The sequence below is a fragment of the Anser cygnoides genome, chromosome 2 (assembly GCF_040182565.1).
Source record: "Anser cygnoides isolate HZ-2024a breed goose chromosome 2, Taihu_goose_T2T_genome, whole genome shotgun sequence".
Lineage (NCBI taxonomy): Eukaryota > Metazoa > Chordata > Aves > Anseriformes > Anatidae > Anser > Anser cygnoides.
In genome coordinates, this window is record NC_089874.1 from 18,314,880 (window position 1) to 18,337,430 (window position 22,551).

The 22,551-nt window shown below is 41.7% G+C and overlaps 1 protein-coding gene across 1 annotated transcript in view; it reads right to left on the reverse strand.

Moving 5' to 3' along the window:
* MYO3A (myosin IIIA) overlaps positions 1–19,044 on the reverse strand; it is a 131,610-nt gene extending 112,566 nt beyond the window's left edge. The window contains 2 exon segments of the mRNA XM_048048503.2: positions 1,549–1,731; positions 18,772–19,044. Coding sequence (XP_047904460.2) covers positions 1,549–1,716 — 168 coding nt within the window. The 5' untranslated portion in view covers positions 1,717–1,731; positions 18,772–19,044.
* Between the last annotated feature and the right edge of the window lie 3,507 nt (positions 19,045–22,551).

The window sequence follows — 22,551 nt, forward strand, 5'->3', positions numbered from 1 at the left end:
TCTGTATTCATCTTCTACCCTTTTCTTATAGCCTCTAAAGCGTGTAGAACATTGAAACTTTACCTGATTCTTTCGGAACCAGTTGCCTGTTAAGAACCATTCCTGAACACTTGCAAAACAGATTAAAGCAGAAATTTCCTGCCATACTGGCATTAGATGAACACCAACTGCAAGAAAGTCCTCTATTCATTGTAAATGTGCAAACTTCGTTTACAGAAAGCAATAGAGTCCAGAGTTTCCAATGCATCTGAATTCACCAAGAGCCTTACTGCTCGGCTGTAAACCACGTTTACTTTGGGAGAGGTACGTGATACTGCATTGAGGTTAGCCTCCTTTTGTTACTTTGAAAGTATACTGAAATGAAAAGCAGATTAACAGGAAACACAACAAACACAATGCAAGACAGTATGTTTTCACATTTTGTGGACATGAAGGCCACAGGAACATAATGAGACATGGCGTGACACACAGTGTTTCATACAACACAGCGTGCTTTTCTCCAGCTGCCCAGAGAATTGTGCACTGGAAGCACATGCCTCACGTCGAAGCATATGATGTCGCAGGGTCACAGAGCCAGACTGTGGATGGGACTGGAAACACCTTCTCTTGCCACTACAGCATCCTTGCTGCTATGCAGTCCATAGCTTGTGCTCACACACAGCAGCATCTGCTACGCAAGACCTATGAGCCCAACAGAAATTGTAACACTGTGCTGAGAGTGCAAAAGGTGAGCTCAAAGGGGCCACTTCAAAAAAGGAACAGCTCCTTGTCCGTGTTTAGCAGGTTACTGTTCTCAAGAACAATCTCACGCCATGTGCAGCCATCACTGAAGTCAATGGAGTTCACCTTATGAACCAGACTAACATTATTCCTTACTCTTTGAGCATTAATCTGTCACCCAACAAATCTCAGTTATAGAGTACAAAAACCCTCTAATACATAATTCCACATCCCCATCACCTGGTGCTTTGTGTGTAGGAGTTACTGCCTTTGTATTTTCCATTTGAAAAGATGGATCTCTAAGTGTTTTGGCACATTCTGAAAATGCAGAACCGATAATAACAAAAAGAAAGTATGTTGTTTTATTTTTAAAGTGTCACTCATAGCACTTAACTCAGCTAAAAGCACATACTCAAAATAGATGCTTGAAGGGACTTCTAAGACACTTAAAAATGCATAGCTTCCTTACTGGCTAGCACGTCAAAAAAAGGAAAAGGAACAACAATAAAACTATAAGAAGCTAGGACTCTGGTATTTAAAAGGAAAATAAGCAGGTCTATAGCTGAAATTAAAAGATAAGCAAGGCAGAACCAAAAGTAATAGAGTTTAGGTCTACTTCTGACTTCTACCGTATGCAACCACTTTCAAGATCACTCATCATACAGAAAAAATGCAGTGATATCTAGAAAATATATTTCACTTCGCAGGTTGGAGCTATCAATTCTATTGTAAATGACCTATTGAGATTGTAAGTAAAAGAAAAAACACTACATAATAAATTCAGTTACAATTAAATAAGTACAAACACAAGTAATTTAAGTAGCTTACATGAACAGGATCCAAGATTTTGACTGCTGCTTTGCTGCCATTTTTCTTATTTAATACCTTGAAAACTTTTCCATATGTTCCTTTGCCAATAGTCTCAATTATTTCCCAGGTATCTGAGGGGTCGGGAAAGCTATCAAATATGATTGTTTTCCCAGTCAGAGGAAGCATCTCAAATGATGGCTCCTAGGAAACATTAAAAATTTCAGCAATCAGTGAACAAATGATTATTCTCAATTGTTTTCCTACAAATATGAAAATAAATACATATTCCAATCTCTAACACTAGAATTATTTTTTTTCTCCATGTAGTGTACATGCACTGAAAGCATAACAAACAAGAAAGTTTACAATTAATACAGGTACTTAACATGGTCAACACATTATCAAATTAGTACAAATGATCATTTGAATTTCCCTTAATTTCTGGCTTGAGTGAAGTCAGTAGAAGCTTCCCCATAATGAAACTAAAATGCAACTCTAGGATTTTTTATTTTTTTATTTTTTATTTTTAAGGGGCAGGGCAATGGGAGTCAAGCTCAGAGATTACTGCTGCATAAAATTGAGAGGAATCCTACTCTTAGCATTTGAATTTTTATATAGAACTGAGCCAAGCAGACTGAAGTGGTAGATCTTTTCACAATATTATGGTCTTCTGACAAGCAAGCATTCAGTCATGGAAGATGTGTTTACTGGTGTACATTCATTAATGCACCAATTTTACATACTGTATAGGAAACACTGCACCTATGCCCTGGTCAGTGATGGATACAAGTCACTAGCACATGCTTTTATACCAACTATCCAGCATCTACAGCGTTAAAAAACAAGACACAAACAAACCAGAAACTCCCACCTTTCCTGTTTTTTAAGAACAGGCAAAAACCTGGTAGAGGGGTGTTAAAAATTATGTTCTTGTATTCCTAATTGCAGAGCCAAGACTGAAAAATGAACGGGGCAGACAAGAGGGCAGCCTCAAACCCTTACTGAGTAAGGACATAACAAATAAGTGAGCTTTAGAGAGTCATTTTCATACACTCATTTTTTAAGTTTTGCAGCCACTTTGAAGAGTATTATATCAATTTAATTATTTTTGGATTTTTCATTTTCAACATCATAAATCCATACACGACGCAATTTATATCATGATACGCCAGTTACAGAAATAGTATTATACTGCACTTTTCTGATAACGTACAGAATACCTTCAATTTCAGCTTCATTTTTGCCTTCCAGCATACTCATCATACTTTCTTTATTCATCTGCTTATTCATATAACCACGCTACAAATGCAGTATGTATACCCCCTAGAAGCAGCTGAAATGGACTGCTACACAAACTTATGTTGTATCAGCTCTTTAAATTATCCACTATGCACATTGGCACATTGCACGCATTCAGACAAGTTTTCTAGCTCTCCTGGGGAACTTGAGGTTCAGAAATCTTCCCATTGTTCTGCTCTTGGCTGATTAACTCACTCATCACTGAGAAGATAGGGTTTTCTTCTCCCCTTCTCTTTTTTTTTTTCCCCTTAGTTTTAAACACACACGTGACTATTACCAGTTTCTACACCAGCTCACAGCAGCAAAGTAAAGTAATACCCTCTTAACACCAGGAAACCCACAGAAGTCTGTTGCCCACTGAACACTGTGGCCGTGGCCCATCACCTTGACTTCAGTGCCTGTAAGAACAAAATGACCCAGTTTTACCCGTCATAATAAAATCTCCCTTAACACAAATCCAAGTTAAGGTCAAAGCAATGGCAGGAGATCAAGACGTAGAAACCTAATACGCAAATCCCCAAATTCCTATTACAGATTCAAAATTTCCTCTCTCCTCCTGCCCACCTCTGCTGCTTGGATTCCTATAAGCACAACCCAGTCGGGAGATTGACTGCAGTCTCTTCCAATGCATAACCTTTCCACCTCGTGCCTACTATTTATCCATGCCTTGAGAGCTTTAATGTTTCCAGGCAAAGCCTCCTCTTTCCCAGAAAGCGAGCACAATTTGTAACATTTTGGTCAAGGATTTTTTTTTCTTTTGCTATAGAACAGTGTTCAAATAAAACTGTAATGCTTATCTTTTCTTAAAAACAAACAAAAAACAAAAGACCACTTTATAGGTATATGCAAATGCTTTACAGTTTGCTCTTAATTGTGACAATTATTGATTTCCATTATTAAATTGAGAACAATTTATTTGGGGCATGACGGTGAGATTGGATTCATAATCCCAAACTTTTGTTTTGGGAGTCATGACAATGATGAAATTTCTGTCTGAGCCTAAGTTTTTAGAACAGAAGTCAACTGTTTGTTTAAAGTTTTACTGAATACTCAAGACATAATGGATGATTTTCTAGAAAAAAAGGTGCAGAGCAATCGATGGACACCTTCATAAGAACCAAGATGCCCAAATCATTTTGCATGTAGGCATACTCCAATGTATTTTCTACAGAATAAATAGTTTTCCATCAAACTCTAGGTCCTGCTAGGTCTCACATTGCAAGAACATGCAGCAAGAATCCCTGACCCAGGCAGCTTACAGGAGATATGCAGAAGTTATGAAAGGAAGAATCATTTCTTTCCTTTCAAAAACGAGTAGATGAAGGAGGGATTCAAAGATTCAAATACGTATCCTGTGCCTGAGCCATGCAGGAAACTCTGACACCCTGAACCTCAAAATACATCCTTAATCAAAGGTCCACCCTGCCACACAGGGATTTCACAGCAAAGGGTATATTCTAAGAAAAACACCCAAAAACAGCAGCTTCAGCCGGCTTCTCAGGTTCCATTCATTTCCTACAGATTAACAGAATGCACCTGAAATTAATTGACTCCCTGGATCACCTGCGTATTTGTCTGCGGAGACTAGTGCAAGGAGAACTGTGAAAGGACTGAGGAAACATGCTCCTGCAGGTGTTACTGGCTACCAGAAATCAGTGCTAGAAAGTTATATGCTTACCTTTTCTTGTCTGAAGTCACCACATACTTAGCAATAACACATTCAATAACTGCCATACTTAGTTCAATAATTTAAAGCTACTATTCCTGATAGAATTATTTACTTTAATCCTTTGTCTTTTGATTTGCAGCTTCAAAATCATGACTTGAATAAGTTATATTGAACATATTTCCTCACTTCCACCATGTTTAAGAACAAGCCTCTGCAGATAAATTGTTTAGCTTCCACTTCTGTTATTAGAAATATATTAAACCGAATGATTTCAAGTGTTCTGTTCTGAGCTATGAACAATGTTTTATTGCATCTCAGTGAAGTTGAGACAGCTGATAATGATATAACCTCATATTTCAGCAATAAATAGGACTGTCTCTGGAATACGTCTGGATGCTTCAATAACTGGGTAATTTATCATACCCCTCACTATTAAAATTTTTCTTTAAAAACAGCTTATGGCTTGATTCAAGCTTCATGAGCTAGGAATGTACCCTCAAACCTCTATAAATACTCTTTAAAATACCTCTGGTGTGCTCAAAAAATTACTAAATTTAGGGCTTCCAGAAAGAAAAACAATAGGTTGAGGAATTCCTGGACAAGGCGGCAATTTATTTTTTTGATTGCTTCTGGGTTTTTTGTTTGTTTTGATAAAGGTAGGATGTGGTGTCAGCGATCTGATCACAGTTGTAACAATAAATTGGGAGAGATTTTTTTCGGATAAGCTAGCTTTATATGATTTTTAGCTTTGTAGCTGATATCAAACATACACACTCCATTCAGCAGACCTCAGGCATCATGTTAGAGACATCCAGAAACGCCCCACTCAGATCACTGAATTCTCCATCATTTTCAGTATCTAGCTAGTTTGGAGAGGGAAGGGGAAGGGGCAGCCTCATGAAGAACGCAGTATATCTCCTGTAGGCCATCCGATCGCTGCAATGGCAATTCAGTGAAGCACATTCATCACACCTGAAACTTGAGACACATACCAATTACACTACCCAGGGCTTTATGGCCAAGGCCACAGAGCATTACAGATTGATTAGGGAAGCTGAGGCGATTCCAGATAAGAAAGGGTTAAGAATGAAACTATTAAAGGAGAACAGAACATTAGGTGTAGGGCAGGAAACAGATGTACGGACAATGTATCTCAAAATAGGACATACGGGCAATATATCTCGAACAAGACATTGGAATCCAAGATAAGAAAATAATGAGCAGAAGATTCGAAGAAAAAACAGTCCTTGCGGTTAGGAAGAAAGCTAATTCAGCAGAATCCTGACCAAGGGTGAAAAGTACACTGTGAGGAAGACTTATGGCCTTCCTCTCTGAGACCACCGACCACAGCTCGACGACCCCTGCCCAAGACCACTGAGAGGATCTGCGCAGGCGCAGGACACAAAAAACTGATTAGCATGAGAAGCGAGAGTAGGCGGGGTTAGATAATGAATATGTATAGGCGTTAATAAAATATTAATCACTGTGATGTATAAATTTGGGACGGCTTTTCACTTCGGGATGCACGATAGGCGGAAAGATCCCCCGTGCATCCGGCGCCGTCAATAAAGAATAAATCACTTAAAGAAATTGGATTTATGATCTTTGAATCAATCTGGCACCCCAGATGGGACTTCTTCTCTGTCGGACCGCAGGACCCGCTGGGAACAGGACTCCCTAGGGTACCCCCGGGATTTCCCGGAGGGACTCCTCGACTCAACGGATCACTGCGGAGGCAGACACGGACCCCATCATTGTAAGTGATTATATTCTTTATTTTGGTTTATTTGGTTGACCGGTCAATTGGGGTCGTCTGTAAGTCGGAAAGTAAAAGTTTTCTGCAGGACGGCATTTGGTTTTTTGGAAAGCACTCAGTTGCTGTTGGGAAACGAATAACCTTTGCATGCGAGGTTGGTATTACGTTGTGTTTAAATGTGGAACTTGACCTTGGCTATTGTCTTTGGGATTCTGATTGTACTCTTTATAACGTTACTAGGATCTTGGTGTTATTGTGGAAAGCTGCCGGCTTGTATTGTGTAACAAGAAACATTCTGAACTGTAACATGGGGGGGCAGCAGAGTAGTGGGATTCCGAAGAAAAGCCCGTTGGGATGTATCTTGAGTCACTGGAAAGATATAGGGGGATCCCCCGGTGGAACTGAAAATAAGAAAACGTTGATAAAATATTGTAATCAATGGTGGCCACTTTATAAGTTGGATTGTGAGGGAAATGGCCACTGAATGGAACCTTAAATTATAATACTTTACTACAGTTAATGTTGTTTCTAAGGAGAGAAGGAAAGTGGGATGAGGTGTCATACGCAGATATGTTTTTCACTTTGAGAAACCACCCAGAATGGCAGAAGGAGTGTGGAATTAACTTAGCCCCACAGGATCCTTTGATCCTGGCAATAGAAAAGGATATGAAGAAGGAAGGGGCAGGAAAAATGAAAAGATGTTGTTCGGCGTGCAGTATCGGGCAGAGATGTTTGAAATTGAATGAGTCAGAGGAGAGAATGGAGGATTATGTCCTCTCGCCCCAGATAATAGAACGAGGCGTGGGGGCGAGCCCAGGAAACGGCAGAATAGATAAGAAAAATGAGAGTTGGGGGAATGGAGACTTTACCCCGATCACGGCTCGAACCCGAAGTAAGGTCGGGCCCGTTATTCAAGCCCCGTTACGACAGGCTATGGGGGCTAACGGACCAGCTCGGATAAAAGTACCTTTCACAACTGCTGAGTTAGATTCATGGAAGGAAGCTGTGAAAGGATACCGGGATGATCCAGAATCAGTGGCCCGGAGGTTTGAGCTGATTGTAAAGAATTTATATCCCGATTGGAAAGATATAGAGATAATGCTGGCAGCATTATTGGAAACGGAAAAGCAACTGGTAATTAAGAATGCACAAACTCAAGTACAGACCCAGGTAACGTCAGTTTTACCTGGAACTGTGGAGGTATATGTGCTCAGAGTGGACCCAAACTGGGACTATAATGATGAGGGTGATTATAGGTTATTAAAAAAAATATCAGGAATGGATTAGGATCGCCTTGGAAAGTGCGATACCAAAGTCTGTAAACTGGTCTAGGTTATATACCATAAAACAGGGGCAAACTGAGACCCCGTCAGAATTTCTCGATCGACTAAGGACAGCAATGCAAAAATTTACAACGATAGACCCCTCTTCTGAGGAAGGTAAAGTCCAGCTAGTATCATTGTTCTTGGGTCAGTCTGCAGACGATATAAGGCGGAAGCTTCAGAAAATGAAAGAGCCGGATGTGAGAGATTTAGAAAGGCTGGTGGAAGAGGCATGGAGGGTATTTAGGAATCGAGAAGGGAATGAGAAACAAAGGCTGGGTAGGGCTATTGCTGCGGCAACTGTTGCGGCCTTACAGAGGCAAGACGAACCTTTTCGGGGAAAAGGAAGAGGGAATGGGATAAGGGGAAGGTCAGTAAAGCCTCCCCTGAGACCGAATCAGTGTGCATATTGTAGGGAAGTGGGTCATTGGAAAAGGGAATGTCCAAAACAATGGGAGAAGAACAGGTTGATGGTAGCTAGTGTATCTCCCGACCAATGAAGTGGACCGGGGGATTCTACCCTAGCAGATCCGCTGGTTAAAATTAAGCTAGGGAAATCAGGACAGGAAGTGGAGTTTTTAATTGACACAGGAGCGACTTATTCTGTGTTAAACCAGAAATTGATACCAGAGGATGAGGATTTTGTGACGGTGATAGGAGCTACAGGCCAGCACGAGAAAGCCTTTTTCCTAAGGCCTTTAAAATATAAGTTAGGGAAACAGATGGGAATACATAGGTTTTTATATTTACCAGGATCCCCGAAGTCTTTGCTGGGGCGAGATTTACTAGAACAATTAGAAGCGGAAATTGTCTTTGAAAAAGGGAAGGTGGGGTTAAAGGTGAGAGAAGAAAAGCTGATAACCGCGCTAAGCTTAACGCTGATACAAGCAGACCCTATCGGTAAAGTACCTTCGGAGATTTTAGACCAAGTTTACCCAGGAGTCTGGGCTACTGACATCCCTGGGCGAGCCAAAAATGCAGCCCCGATAGTGGTGAGATTAAAGCCAGGGGAAAGGCCAGTTAAGATTAAGCAATATCCCCTAAGATTAGAAGACAGGAAAGGAATTAAGGGGATAGTGGATAAGTTTTTAAAACATGGACTGCTGGTTGAGTGTGAATCTGAATATAATACTCCTATACTACCAATTAAGAAGCCAGATGGGAAGAACTATAGATTAGTGCAGGATTTAAGAGCTATAAATAAGATCACTGAAGATATACACCCTGTGGTAGCCAACCCGTACACATTACTGACTAAATTAAAAGATAATTTAGTTTGGTTTACCGTACTGGATTTAAAAGATGCTTCTTCTGCCTGACTTTAGCCCCAGAAAGTCAGAAGCTTTTTGCTTTTGAATGGGAAAATCCAGACTCAGGACGAAAGGCTCAATTGACCTGGACCGTATTGCCGCAGGGATTCAAAAACAGCCCCACGATTTTTGGGAATCAACTAGCAAAAGAGCTTGAGGTTTGGGAGGCCCCAAACACCGAAGGAGTTCTGCTGCAATACGTTGATGACCTTTTGATAGCCACTGAGAATAGGAGCAGCTGCATGCAATGGACGATAAGTCTCCTTAATTTTCTGGGTTTGAATGGGTATCGAGTCTCTCAACAGAAGGCTCAGCTGATTCAGTCACGTGTAACTTACTTGGGGTTTGAGATTTCAGGGGGACAAAGGGAGTTAGGAACAGAACGGAAAGAAACTATCTGCCGTACCCCAGAACCACAGACCATTAAGGAATTACGAACTTTTCTAGGGATGACAGGTTGGTGCCGTCTATGGATTAATAATTATGGACTAATTGTAAAACCCCTATATGACCTCATCAAGAATAACCAATCAAAATTGGTCTGGACGGGGGAAGCACAGGCTGCCTTTAAGAAGCTTAAATTGGAGTTAATGCGAGCACCAGCTTTGGGTCTACCGGACTTGTCTAAACCCTTTTGGTTGTACTCCTATGAGAGACAAGGGATGGCTCTGGGGGTGCTGGCACAGAAGCTGGGCCCCTACAGGAGAGCTGTGGCCTACTTCTCTAAACAACTGGATGAAGTAAGTAAAGGTTGGCCGGGTTGCCTTCGAGCGGTGGCCGCTGTCATCATGAATATACAGGAGGCTCGGAAGTTCACTATGGGACAGAAGATAACCGTGCTGGTATCACACACTGTCTCGGCAGTCTTGGAGCAGAAAGGGGCACACTGGTTATCCCCTCAAAGATTTTTAAAATACCAAGCAATACTGGTGGAGCAAGATGACGTAGAAATTGTGGTTACTAACATTGTGAACCCAGCTTCTTTCCTTAGTAACGCTCCTGACGAGCCAGTGGTCCACGATTGTATCGAAACTATGGAAACTGTGTATTCTAGCCGACCAGATCTCAAGGAGGAGCCCTTGGAAGACGCGGACGAATCATGGTATACTGATGGAAGCAGCTTTGTGAAACAAGGACAACGCAAAGCAGGGTATGCGGTGACGACCACTCAACAGGTAATTGAGTCGAAACCATTACCCCCTGGGACGTCTGCTCAGAAAGCAGAAATAATTGCCCTTACGCGGGCATTGGAACTAGCAGCAGGAAAGAAAGTAAATATCTCGACAGACTCTAAGTATGCATTTGGTGTGGTGCATGCACATGGGGCTATCTGGAAGGAACGAGGATTATTAACGGCCCAAGGAAAACAAATAAAATATGCTGAGGAGATTTTGAAGTTGTTGGAAGCGGTAAAGCACCCAGAGAAGGTGGCTGTTATACATTGCCGGGGACACCAAAAAGGAACCGCTGACTTCGAGGTAGGGAACCGATTGGCTGACCAAGAAGCAAAAAGGGTGGCCGGATTGGCTGAGGCAGAAGCGCTCACTTTAATACCAGACGGTAAAATACAAACTTTAGGTGAAGGACAGGAACCTAGGTACACACGGGAAGATCAAAAGTTAATTGGGGACCTGGGAGGAAAAGCAAGGAGTGATGGATGGGTATACCTGAAAGATAATAGGGTTGTACTACCCTCTAATTTAATATGGCCTATGGTCATGGCAGAACATAATAAGACTCATTGGGGAGCAGACACCTTATATAAAAATCTGAGTCGAGTCTTGGTGGGAAGAAATCTGTATACTACGGTAAAACAAGTAACCCAGCAATGCAGTATTTGTTTGCATCATAACCCTAATACAGAAAATAGGGTAAAGTTCGGAATAATCAGTAAAGGAAACTATCCAGGACAACAATGGCAGATAGATTTTTCAGAACTGCCAAGAAAAGGGGGGTATCGATACTTGTTGGTTTTGACAGATACTTTTTCCGGGTGGCCGGAGGCTTTTCCCCGTCGAACCAACAAGGCAAGAGAAGTGGTTAAGGTTTTACTGAATGAGATAATACCGCGTTTCGGAATTCCGGCAGCAATGTCCTCGGATAGAGGCTCTCATTTTTGTGCGCAAATAGTTCAAGAAGTAAGTAAGGTCTTAGGGGTAGACTGGCAACTCCATACCCCTTACAGACCACAGGCAAGCGGACAAGTGGAAAAGATGAATCATCTAATCAAACAACAAATAGCCAAAATAGGACAAGAGACTAATTTATCATGGCCTCAGTCTCTCCCTTTGGCTTTACTTAGAATTAGAGTAAAACCACGGACAAAGGAAAATCTAAGCCCTTTTGAAATATTATACGGAAGACCCTATCAGTTTTTGTTCAGCGGGGAGGACCTGACGCAACTGGGGTCGGGATACTTGTGTAATTATTTAATAGGACTCCAAAAACAGTTGGATCAAATATCTAAAGTTGTCTCAGGAACCAGGGCTAGAGGGCTGGACCAACCAATCCACCCCTTTAAACCTGGGGATTATGTGTATGTAAAAGCATTTGCAGGTCGACCTTTGGAAGAAAAGTGGACGGGACCATACCAGGTGTTGCTGACAACACATACCGCCATCAAGATTAAGGAGCAAACGGCCTGGATCCATTATTCGAGAGTGAAGAAAGCTCCAAAAGCCCCCTGGAAAGTAACGCTGGGTGACGGTGAACTGAAACTAAAGTTCAGTCAAGCGAAATGAAGACACTATGGTCAGGAGTATTTAGTAATGTAGTTAGCAGAAATTTAGTTAACAGAATTGTTTTATTTCTGTGGTTTATAGTTGTAATTGTGATTCAAGAATTGGAAGGTGCTTCTATGATGATAGAGAATGGTGGGTGGCCTTGGTCTGAAGCCGTAACCACAGAGGATAAGAGCATTAATGGAAAGTTAGCTGTTGTGGTTATTTGGCGAACAAATGGTGATCATTTACATGCATTATCAGAATGGCAAAATTTAGGGGAAGGGTGGATACACCAAAGAACTGTAGGGGACGAAATTGAAATAGGGTGCCGAATGATTAATGGAACAGCCCACGAGAAAGCAACGGGGATTTTAGTAAAACCGACTTCCAAAAGTGGCCAACAAGAAGGTTGTATCCGCCCAGGTAAATTAGATTGTTGGTATAATTTTATATTAACAGTTAACTGTTTTTGGACAGTGAGACCCCCTATTGCACTTCCTTCCCCTACAACCTATGCCCAAGCCCCAGTCAAGCTGGAACCCAAAATTTATGAAACAGGCCCATATGTAGTAAGGAACACAGGCCAACAACAATTGTTATTTAATCCAGAATGGTCTCTCAAGCGTGTTGAATTGCTAATACAAATTAACATCTCAGCAGTTCAACCAGCCTGTTCTCCTTTCCTGAAGACATCATTAGAAGGCTGGACAATATGGTCACAAAAGCAAGTACACCTCAGGGGCAGAACACAAAGAGACTTAACTGGAATGCTAGGAACAGGATTAGGAGTTTTAAATGGAATTGATTCAGAAATACTAATGAATAAGCTAGCCACAGCAACAAGCGATTTGACAAAATTAAAACAGCCCCTGCAATCATCCTTACTGGCATTGGGAACTAGCCAATGGCAAGTTTCAAAGGTGTTACCAATATGGGAAAAGGCTGAAGACCAGGACCACAGACTAATAATAGATGCACTTAGTATGGCACAAGATAATGTATCTTTAGCTTTTAGTTGTATACAGGTACAGTTATGGATGCAGGCAACGGCTGCCTTGATCATTAGGGAAGGAAGTGAAGGCATTTTTCCGGCTGAAGTCCGAAAGATTGTTTGGGACAATGCCAATGATTTCGAAAAGAAGTTCCAATCTTGGTGGACTCTGGTAAATTTTACCTATGATCCCATTATTAACATGGCTACTGCCTTTGTGCTTACTATACGTAATGCTACAGTTTATGTTATCCACCCCATTGTTGCACTAGGGTTAAATCATGAGGAAACAGTGCTCTATCCTTCGGAGCATAGAACCTGGGCCCGGATGAAGAACGGGAAATGGCAGTCTGTGAATCTAGAATCATGTGCTACCCGGGAACAACAAGGATTTATTTGTGAAAGCAACACAATTGATGCTCAGGATGTATGTCTTGACACTGAGCAAGGTGTTTGCCACTTTGAAATTCATCCAAATACTAGTCAAAAGACTGTGCTTGTATATATTGGTCAAGGCTGTGTGTGTTTAAGAACTGCTTGTGCTTTTGTAGAAGTAGATAAGGAAAACATAACTCTACCTAGCAAAAATCATTCTAACTTTTGTATTTGTAACTTTGTTAGAATCATCGGGTGTGATTTTTTATATTCAGCACCAGTGGTATCCCACCAGTTGATCAAGTCCAACAACACAATGTATCACAAGTTATTACCCACACCTATTGGGATGAACCTCACGCTAGTGAAGTAATTACTTAAACACCAAGACCTGATCAAAATTTTAAAAGGCATTCAGGAAGATGGAGAGAAGACTTTAATCACTGTCCACCATGATACAAACGAAATAAACAGAGTTTTGCAAAGAGTAAAACAAGACACAGATCATAGCTGGTGGGACAAACTCTTTGGATGGTCGCCAACTGCAACTGGGATTTTGAACACATTGTGTCACCCAATTATTGTTCTATTGATGTTAGTTGGTATAAGTTTAATATTGTCTTTTGTAATACTTGTTTGGAATTGGAAATTGTTACAACGAATGGCAATATTAGCTTCCCTGACGAAAGTACATGGCAAGGTATTGAGCAATACATATCGTAGAGGCTGGGAAGAAGAATTTTTGTATTCGGAAAGGTCTCTACCGACATAGAGGAAATATAGAAACAAACAAAGGTTCTGTATAAGATTAGTAAGGATAACATTTCATGGGGCTTTGAGGAAATATGGAATAAGTTAACCTCATGGTTACCCAACTTTCAATAGTTAGAACAAGTTTTTACTGATCTGGTTATGTTATTGGTAGTAGGAATATTTGTATGTATGTCACTGCGATACTGCTAATGATAAGGGCATGCAATGCAAAAGAATTTGCATGGGGAAAAGAAAAGGGGGGATTGATTAGGGAAGCTGAGGCGATTCCAGATAAGAAAGGGTTAAGAATGAAACTATTAAAGGAGAACAGAACATTAGGTGTAGGGCAGGAAACAGATGTACGGACAATGTATCTCAAAATAGGACATACGGGCAATATATCTCGAACAAGACATTGGAATCCAAGATAAGAAAATAATGAGCAGAAGATTCGAAGAAAAAACAGTCCTTGCGGTTAGGAAGAAAGCTAATTCAGCAGAATCCTGACCAAGGGTGAAAAGTACACTGTGAGGAAGACTTATGGCCTTCCTCTCTGAGACCACCGACCACAGCTCGACGACCCCTGCCCAAGACCACTGAGAGGATCTGCGCAGGCGCAGGACACAAAAAACTGATTAGCATGAGAAGCGAGAGTAGGCGGGGTTAGATAATGAATATGTATAGGCGTTAATAAAATATTAATCACTGTGATGTATAAATTTGGGACGGCTTTTCACTTCGGGATGCACGATAGGCGGAAAGATCCCCCGTGCATCCGGCGCCGTCAATAAAGAATAAATCACTTAAAGAAATTGGATTTATGATCTTTGAATCAAGATGATGGTGTCAAGTGGGAATAAGCAATAGTTTTTGCTTCTGCAACTTGAGCTGCAAGCACAACAGAGCCTGAATTTCATAAAGAATGCTACAACTTAGCCCAGTATTTTTACTATTAAAAAAATAAATAGCAACTTCCTTCCTCCATCCCCCAAACAGTTTCTGACTGGACCTCCATCTCACTTAGATGAAAGCATATCAATTTGCTCAATAAAGAGCTGATAAAAGAAGTGGGGCACCTCTTCTCATCCTTCTCCATAAAGGGAGCCCAGATGATTAACAAAGCAGGTATCTATTCATTTGCGACTAAAATGAAGCCAACCTTAAGGTTCCCACCAGCATCTTGTCTCCAGGCTACCAAAATCTTCTGTTTAGTGGTCTTGAAAATTAGAACCGCAACCTCACAGATTCAGTTGAAAACACAGCTACTGAAGTGATCTTTGATCTCTCATTTTATTTGTCTACATCGCTCCCCCTCTCCCACTGCAAACCCTGCATGTGTTTAACCAGACAGCTCCTGCACATACGGTGACCCTACCCTGTAATCTGCCAAACAGATTCACATTTGTCACAGGATGTAGATGTCAGGAGCAAACAACACTAGCTTACGTTGCCCATCGGATCTGTTTCCCCACATGGAGGTGATACTTTCAGTCTTCACAGCACTCCTGCTGAATCTGAAATTCAAATCTCTTGCCTACCAGATGCTAGAAAAAAATTATTTTAAAAAACAAAACAACAACACACACACACAAAGAGAGAGAGAGAGAAGAAATGCCAGGCAGCGTTCACGTACAGGCTGCTAAGGCTTGTTATATCAAAGAAAATGAATCTTCCCACTTCACCTTTTCTCCACCTGATGCATTAGTTTGATATTTACTTTATAAAGGTTTTGGTCTGGTACTGAGCACCACACACAGTGGGGCCTTGAAATACTTGATGCAATAGTACAATAAAATCTCACGTTTTCTCTTGGTTCATGAGTTTGTGCCTACACTGACAATACATTTTTAATAAGAAAGTTAATGGTTGCTGCATGGTATTCCTCAGATGATCCAAGTGCATGAGGCTGCCATATGCCATTCACCAAACCAACACCTAATATTTTCTGGATAAATGTCCAAGGAATTTGATTGTTCAACCACAAACATAGATTGCAGCTCAGATCCTGAACTAGTATAAGCCTAGCTGTAATGAGCCACTTACACAGCCTACTATCTCATCCAACATTCAAAGAGTACATTTTGCTCCTGAAAGCCCAATACCTTCTCCACTTAATTCAGAAAGATATTTGGCTTCCAATTTTGCTAATGACAAAAGCAATACAAATCTAAGCTCAATGTGAGCATTTTTTTTTTTACTTATTTGTCTAAAACTGAATACACTTAACACTAACATAATTTTGAAACTAAAGACCTTCACAAATTTTTGCATTATTACCTAAGTTTTGTACTATCCATGTATCTACCTGAATTGTTGTCTTTGACTGTACATCAGTTTGCTTATTACTTTCTGCTCTATACAACCCCCTATGCTTTCCCAGAACTGAACAATTGCCTTTGGCATCTACAATAAACTTCCCAGAGGGAATAAGAATAACCACCAAACAGCAAGCCATTTACAGATACTGCAGTAGTAGCAAGCAAGCTTTGACTGCTGCTTTAATTAGGCCATACCATCATTTTGTGGTTTTGGCCAAATAAAAGCCCTATAAATCACATTAAGCCTAGGAAAACCTGACAGTAAGACATCAACTTTAAATTCATTTCCATAATGAAAATTTAAGATCAACTACCACCTTCAAATCAATTCAGGGAATATGAGATCAGGTTTACTTTTTCAGATATTACGCCTGTTGTCCAGAATAATGCAGCCTATCGGAGTACAGAATTATATCCAAAAGTTTTCACCACAGTTTTCACTCTACTACTTAGAGGTAAAAGTGTTATTTTTAGTTATTCATTATTTGGAAAAACAAATGTAACATTCATCTTTTCAACTGAGTGATATCTAAAAACATCATAGTGAGATGTGACACATTTGTGATGAGAGGCTTTTTATCTGTTCTTATAGATAAGAAAGCTAGATGCTTTGCAGCTGTCATTAGCCCCAGCTATGGTAGATGAGGAATACAAATCAGCAACATTCTCTATGAGTCTACTTCTTTCACTGTTGTGTGCTCACACAAGTACAACACTATAGCTGGGATTTGCCTAACTTGGTATGTGTACAATAAACCTGTTGGAACCTAAAGTAGATATTATCATCTCATTTTAGACCTAGCCAAAACAATCAAAAAAATGATTCACCAGATCAGGTTGGTATCTACCTTAGAATGAGAAGAGTCACTCTCCAGATTCCATTGATTATACTGGCTAAATCTTCATTGACTGCAGGAGGAACCCAGTTATCTAGATTCAGATATAAATGGTAGGCAAAATGAATCATATCCTACCTGACTGCTGGAAATAAAGAGTTACAGTTTAAGAACTGATAAAAAGATTATCAGTTCCACGCTATAGTCAGGGAAGCAGCAAACCGGTCATGTTTCATCACCTGAAAGTTGCCAGTCTTAGACATTGTCTGATGATGCTCAGAACCAAACAAACTTTGAACCCAACAACTGAACATTGAATTAATGTAAATGCAGAAACGAATGGTTACTTTACAGTATCTGGAGGCAAGGAGGATGATAAATTAAGCTTAATTTCAGACAATGTATTTCCTGAGCACAATTCAAAGTATATACATTAATCTTAGGGCTGCTCAAGGAAGAATTTGATCCACTTCTGGGGGCACCTTTTAGTGCTCATTCTCTGAAGAGCCAAGTAACTGCTTCTTCTGTTTCTAATAAACACTTTTTCCTCTTCTGACTGTTATCCAGCAATACCTTTCCCATCTAAGCAAGACAGCCTTCAGAGAAACTTGATGCCTCTGGACTCCTTGACCTTGGTAAAACTTCTACACACAACAGAGGAACAGCACTGGGTGGTATTGGTACCTGATCTCCTATTGATAAATGCATATTGGGTGTCCACACTGACATTTCATCTGCTGATTATTATTCAGCTGATCTTGACATTTGACTTGCAGCAGACTGAACTTGCCAACCCTGCTCACAGGTGGCTCCACCTCTTCACTCTCTAAATGCTCTCAAAGGGTGCTGCTGGAAGATGTCTACATCAGGTTCCACATCGGTTTTCCTCCATTCCCCTCCTACCACTGACAGTAATGGTCCAACTCTGTGTTGAGGCTTACAGTTCTCAGGAAGGTCCATCAGAAGAGGCTTTTTGAAGCAACAGGATGTAAAATCGACATGGGCTATAAGCACTCAATTCTACCTTCACGCCTAGGGCCTGCCCACTGGGTGACAATCCTTCAGAGCTCAAACAGGCTGGCAGTACAGGTTTCCAGTGTTTTGAAGCCAGCCACCAGACACAAAAGAACATGGAAACAAAGTACTAAATTTAATTATTGTATCATGAGGTCAATTTTAAAAGCTGTTATTTTGAAAACGAAAGAGAGCTAAAGATTTTCACGGCAATTGTCATCCAACAGAATACGTTTATCCAGGGGCATTACAATTATGAAGACAAGATTAATAACAGAAGGGGGAACAGTGTCATTACCAAATTGTATTTGGACCTTGTGCCACCAGAAGTAATGAGCTGACACTGGCGATCCATGAACTGAATCGCACCCCGTTCATTTTGCAGCTCCAGAAGAGAACAATTTTTCAATGACTCCACACTCGATCAATATATTAGCAGAGAACTTAACTTCCAAAGCTAAAGCATCACTTAATTTTCTTCTTTTAACACAGGAAAACTTTATAAGGCCGTAAAAAAAAAAAAAAAAAAAAAGCCATACAGCGTGATCATGCTCACTCCCTATTTCCCCAAAACTCCTAACAATAGAGCAGCCCACACCTCCACACACACACACCGACGGACGGACCCGGCCCGGGGAGAGCCCCGGCCCGGAGAGCCGGCGTAGGGAGGCACCGGCCCGACCCCCGGCAGGACCCTCCGGGGGTCCGGGCCGCCATGTCGGGGGGCCGGGCCGCCATGTCGGGGGGCCGGGCCGCCCCGAAGTCGCGTAGCGCGGCGGTGCCGCAGCGCAGCTCCCTCGCAGCCGGGTTCCCCAGCGGCCCCGTGCCCCCGCTGCTCTCTGCCCGCCGCTCCCGAGCCGAGGGGCTGGGGTTACCCGCAGCGAAGCCTCCGGTCCCCGCCGAGCCAGCCCCGCTGACGGGGCAGGGGCCGCGCCGCCTCCGCCGGCCCTGCCTCGGCTTCGCTCTCCTCCTGGCTGCCCCGGCCCCGCCGCGGGGTCAGCGGCGGATGAGCGGTTTGCCCCGGTAATCCCCGCAAGCAAAGCCGGGGAGGCTCGGCCCGCCCCGGGCAGGGCGCGGCGGGGGCCGCAGGGGCGGCTTGGCCCGGCCCGGCCCGGCCCGGCTTCCCTAACGGGGGTCGCCCCGACCCGGGGGTACCGCAGTGTGTCAGGGCTGCCACCGCCGAGTGGGGCTGGCCCGCGTCCACGTTAGGGTCACAGCCTCGGGGGCCTGATCCACCAAACGGGCCGCACCTGACAGCCACAAAACACCGATAAAGTTTGCAGGCTTGGTAGGGGTGAACTGCAAACCCCAATACTGGGTCTGCTGACAGCCTCGCTGTCCTGTGCGAACGTAACAGACTTAGTGGTCCACTAAAATAACTGAGGTCAGGTGTGCGCACTGGGTACATCCTATCAACTGTTGCGTGGGGTGAATACACAATAGCAGTGCAACATTAATAAGTGAGAGCAGTGTGAAGTTGCTAGACGAAGCACTTGAAAGTTAGGAAATGACTGAAATTTTATCAGTACAGCTCTTATGAGACAGTCTTTAATTATGTTGTGCTTATTTTCTTTGGAGAAGCCCTGCAACATCCACTGCAAAGAAGCCAAACTCACAACCTCAGTAGGCTGTCTTCTACTTCCCCTTATATTAGCACCAGGGAACATGTGACTCCATAGGAGACTTGTGCTGTCATAATTAATTTATCTCCTTCCATTTTTCTAATAATATTTGAAGCAGTCGGCTGTTTTCAGATAGCTCTGACAGTGGTGAAGTTGTTTCAAAGCTATCAAGCTTCTCAGTCTTTCATGAAAGCACAGCAGAAACAACGTAGTTCATGCATGGCCTTAGCACGTGAATACATCAGTTAGGGGAAAGGCTGCTCATCCCATCCCAGACATCAAAGAAGTCACATGAATAAGCAGCCTTATAAATTCCTCAGTGTAGGAAAATCATCAACAGAAACATCTGTATTCTTAAACCCCAGAGCTAACCATCCACGAGACATACCTGTAAGGACAAGAGGGGTGATCCTTAACTGCCTTCATCAAAACACTACTTCTTTACTATATTGCATGAAAATTATTAACATTTTTAGCCTGTGTTCAGCATTATGCAGGCAGAAATTTATGAGGGAATGTTTAAGGTGCCATTGTCTTTATTAATTCCTTTCATTGCTGGCTGCTCAGTCCCTTCACAAACTTACCTCCTCCCTCGATTAAGACTATAAAAATACAATATGAATTTCCTGGTTTTATAATGTCGTTTTACTGATCGGGGTTGGAATCACTAGCGGAATACGGCCTCAGTTGTAAAAACAACCCTATCTTTTAGGCCTGAATTACTATGCGAACAGCATTTATGCAAAGCCTTTTCCCAGTCTCGCCCCGCTCCCAAGCAAAGCTCTTGCTGATTTTAGTTGTGATTATGAGTAGCTAGCACCCACTGCCTTTGAGCCGTGTGTCTGGTGGGATGGCAGGTCACATGAGTGACTGCCTAATCCTCCGATCATGCAGAAGCTTGACCCGAGTGCACCAATAAATAAGTGAACAAAGCTAAAATTCTCTAAGTGGAAATCCAGGTACAAAAAAGGGATGGTGCATGCTCACACCTCTCCATGCATGTGAATGGTCTGGAGCTAGGAGCCGAGAAGCGCCTAAACACAGTTTTAGGAACCAGAAAAGAAAATAACTTCAGTGATCAATTCATACATCCTCTTCCACTTCTAACAGTGCTGGCTGAAAACAAAAATAGCCCATAGTGAGCCTTGTCTGCTTCTCAGTATCCATGTGCTGATGTTACTTTCTCCTAGCTATGAAAACTTGAAATTCCCTATGAACACTCCCTCTTCTGACAAAAGGGCCTAAAATTCAAAAATGCACTGCATGACTCAGATAACTGAGTACATTTGGACCGACATGTCACACACATTTTGGTCTTCTGCATTGACTAACTGCTCAGGTGAAGTGTGCTGTGAAACTTCCCAAAACTAGTGTATATTTCATCTGATGATCCTAAATATAAATAATGACAGCCCGTTGCTGCAGGAAGAGTGCTAGTTTAAACCAGTAAAAGTCACGAACAACTTCTGAGGCTTATAAAGGTAGGCACTGTCCAAACAAACAGGGAGTTTCAGCTCTTAGTGAATGACAACGTACATGTTAAGTAGCCATTATTTGTACTTGAAAACATAGGCATGAATCGATTAAGTGATGCTCAGTGTCATGCAGCCCATTGACATTTCTCCTTTTCCTTTATAGTTTTTCTTCTTTCTTCATCTCAATATGCCTTGGTTATTACCCGTCTTTTTCCCCATAATTGATGTCTTTGCTTTTCTCTAAGGCTTCCAGATGAGTCTTCAGAGTACTGAGTGAATATGGGTATGTGGTCCCTGTCCCATGAAGCAAATTTTAAATAATTAAGGGCAAGTATTGTATTGTGTACTGGCAATATCTAATTATGTATTGGAAGATACATTAAATGTGATAATCTCCAGCTGTACTCAGTGTGACATTAAGTTGTGTTTAATGCTGTGAGAAAGCACCCATACTACGCTATCTTCTTAATACATCATAGTTAGATTGGTTTCAGACTGTCTCCTTGCCTTTCAACATAGTTTTCAACTGCATAAGAAATATTGCAGGTATAAGTCTGAAATCCATTTTTAAATTAATTTGTGGACAATGTAAAAGCAATATGAACAGATGCGCTTTCAGAGGGCATCACACTATACAGTTGCTTACAGAATACATCTTACTCTTTGTTGTAATACAACAGACCAAAAGCATATTTTAGTAAAGCAGACCTTTTTTAATTCAGAACTGTTAACTTAGACTTTCAGGTTCCTAGAAGCTTTTAATGAAGAGAGAGAGAGAGAAAAGATGCTTGCTACACAAGTGCAAGTTTAAAAAAAGCCCTTGCTACACATGCCAAAATACATACAGGATGCTATGCTGGGCACTGTGGACCACCTGCAAAAGGAGGTCCTCCTGCCTCTGGGCTCCAAGGTCTAGGCAGAGCTCAGCCATGTGTGACTTAAAGCATGTTCCCTCTTTTCATCTATTTTCTTTTCTTTATAACTGAGCCTCTAATACTGTTCTACCCCTGAGGAGGTCTTTTGATGCCTAATTACATACATATGCAAATAACAAGTGACACACAAAAAGATCAGCAAATACATAAATGATAACTTAAGAAAATAAACTAGCATGTTTAGCTAGCAGAAGAGAGACTACCATTACAAGAATTAAAGAACTTACCTCTCTGGGGAACTGCTTTTTGACCTCTCTGGCTGCTTAACTGAGCTCAGTCTGGAGTAAATATGAGGAACTCCTCCCCTTTTGGTGTTTATTACAGATAAACAATACTTCTTGTGACACCTGAGTAAATGTCCTCTAGGAAAACCACCACATTGTCTGTCTATATATCGCTTATTATCCCTTTGATCATAAATACAATCCACAATAGTGAATTACCAAACATGCCCAAAAGTGTCAGTTATTATTGAATGCATGGTTTTCTCTGAAGCAACCCCAAGCTTTCCAGATATTTTCTTTAGTTTATCAAAAGAGCTCTGTAACCTCTTTTGAAGGTCTTAAGATGCGTGATCCTTGTAATCACATTTGAAGGGCTGGTTATCTCAGGAGATTGTTAAT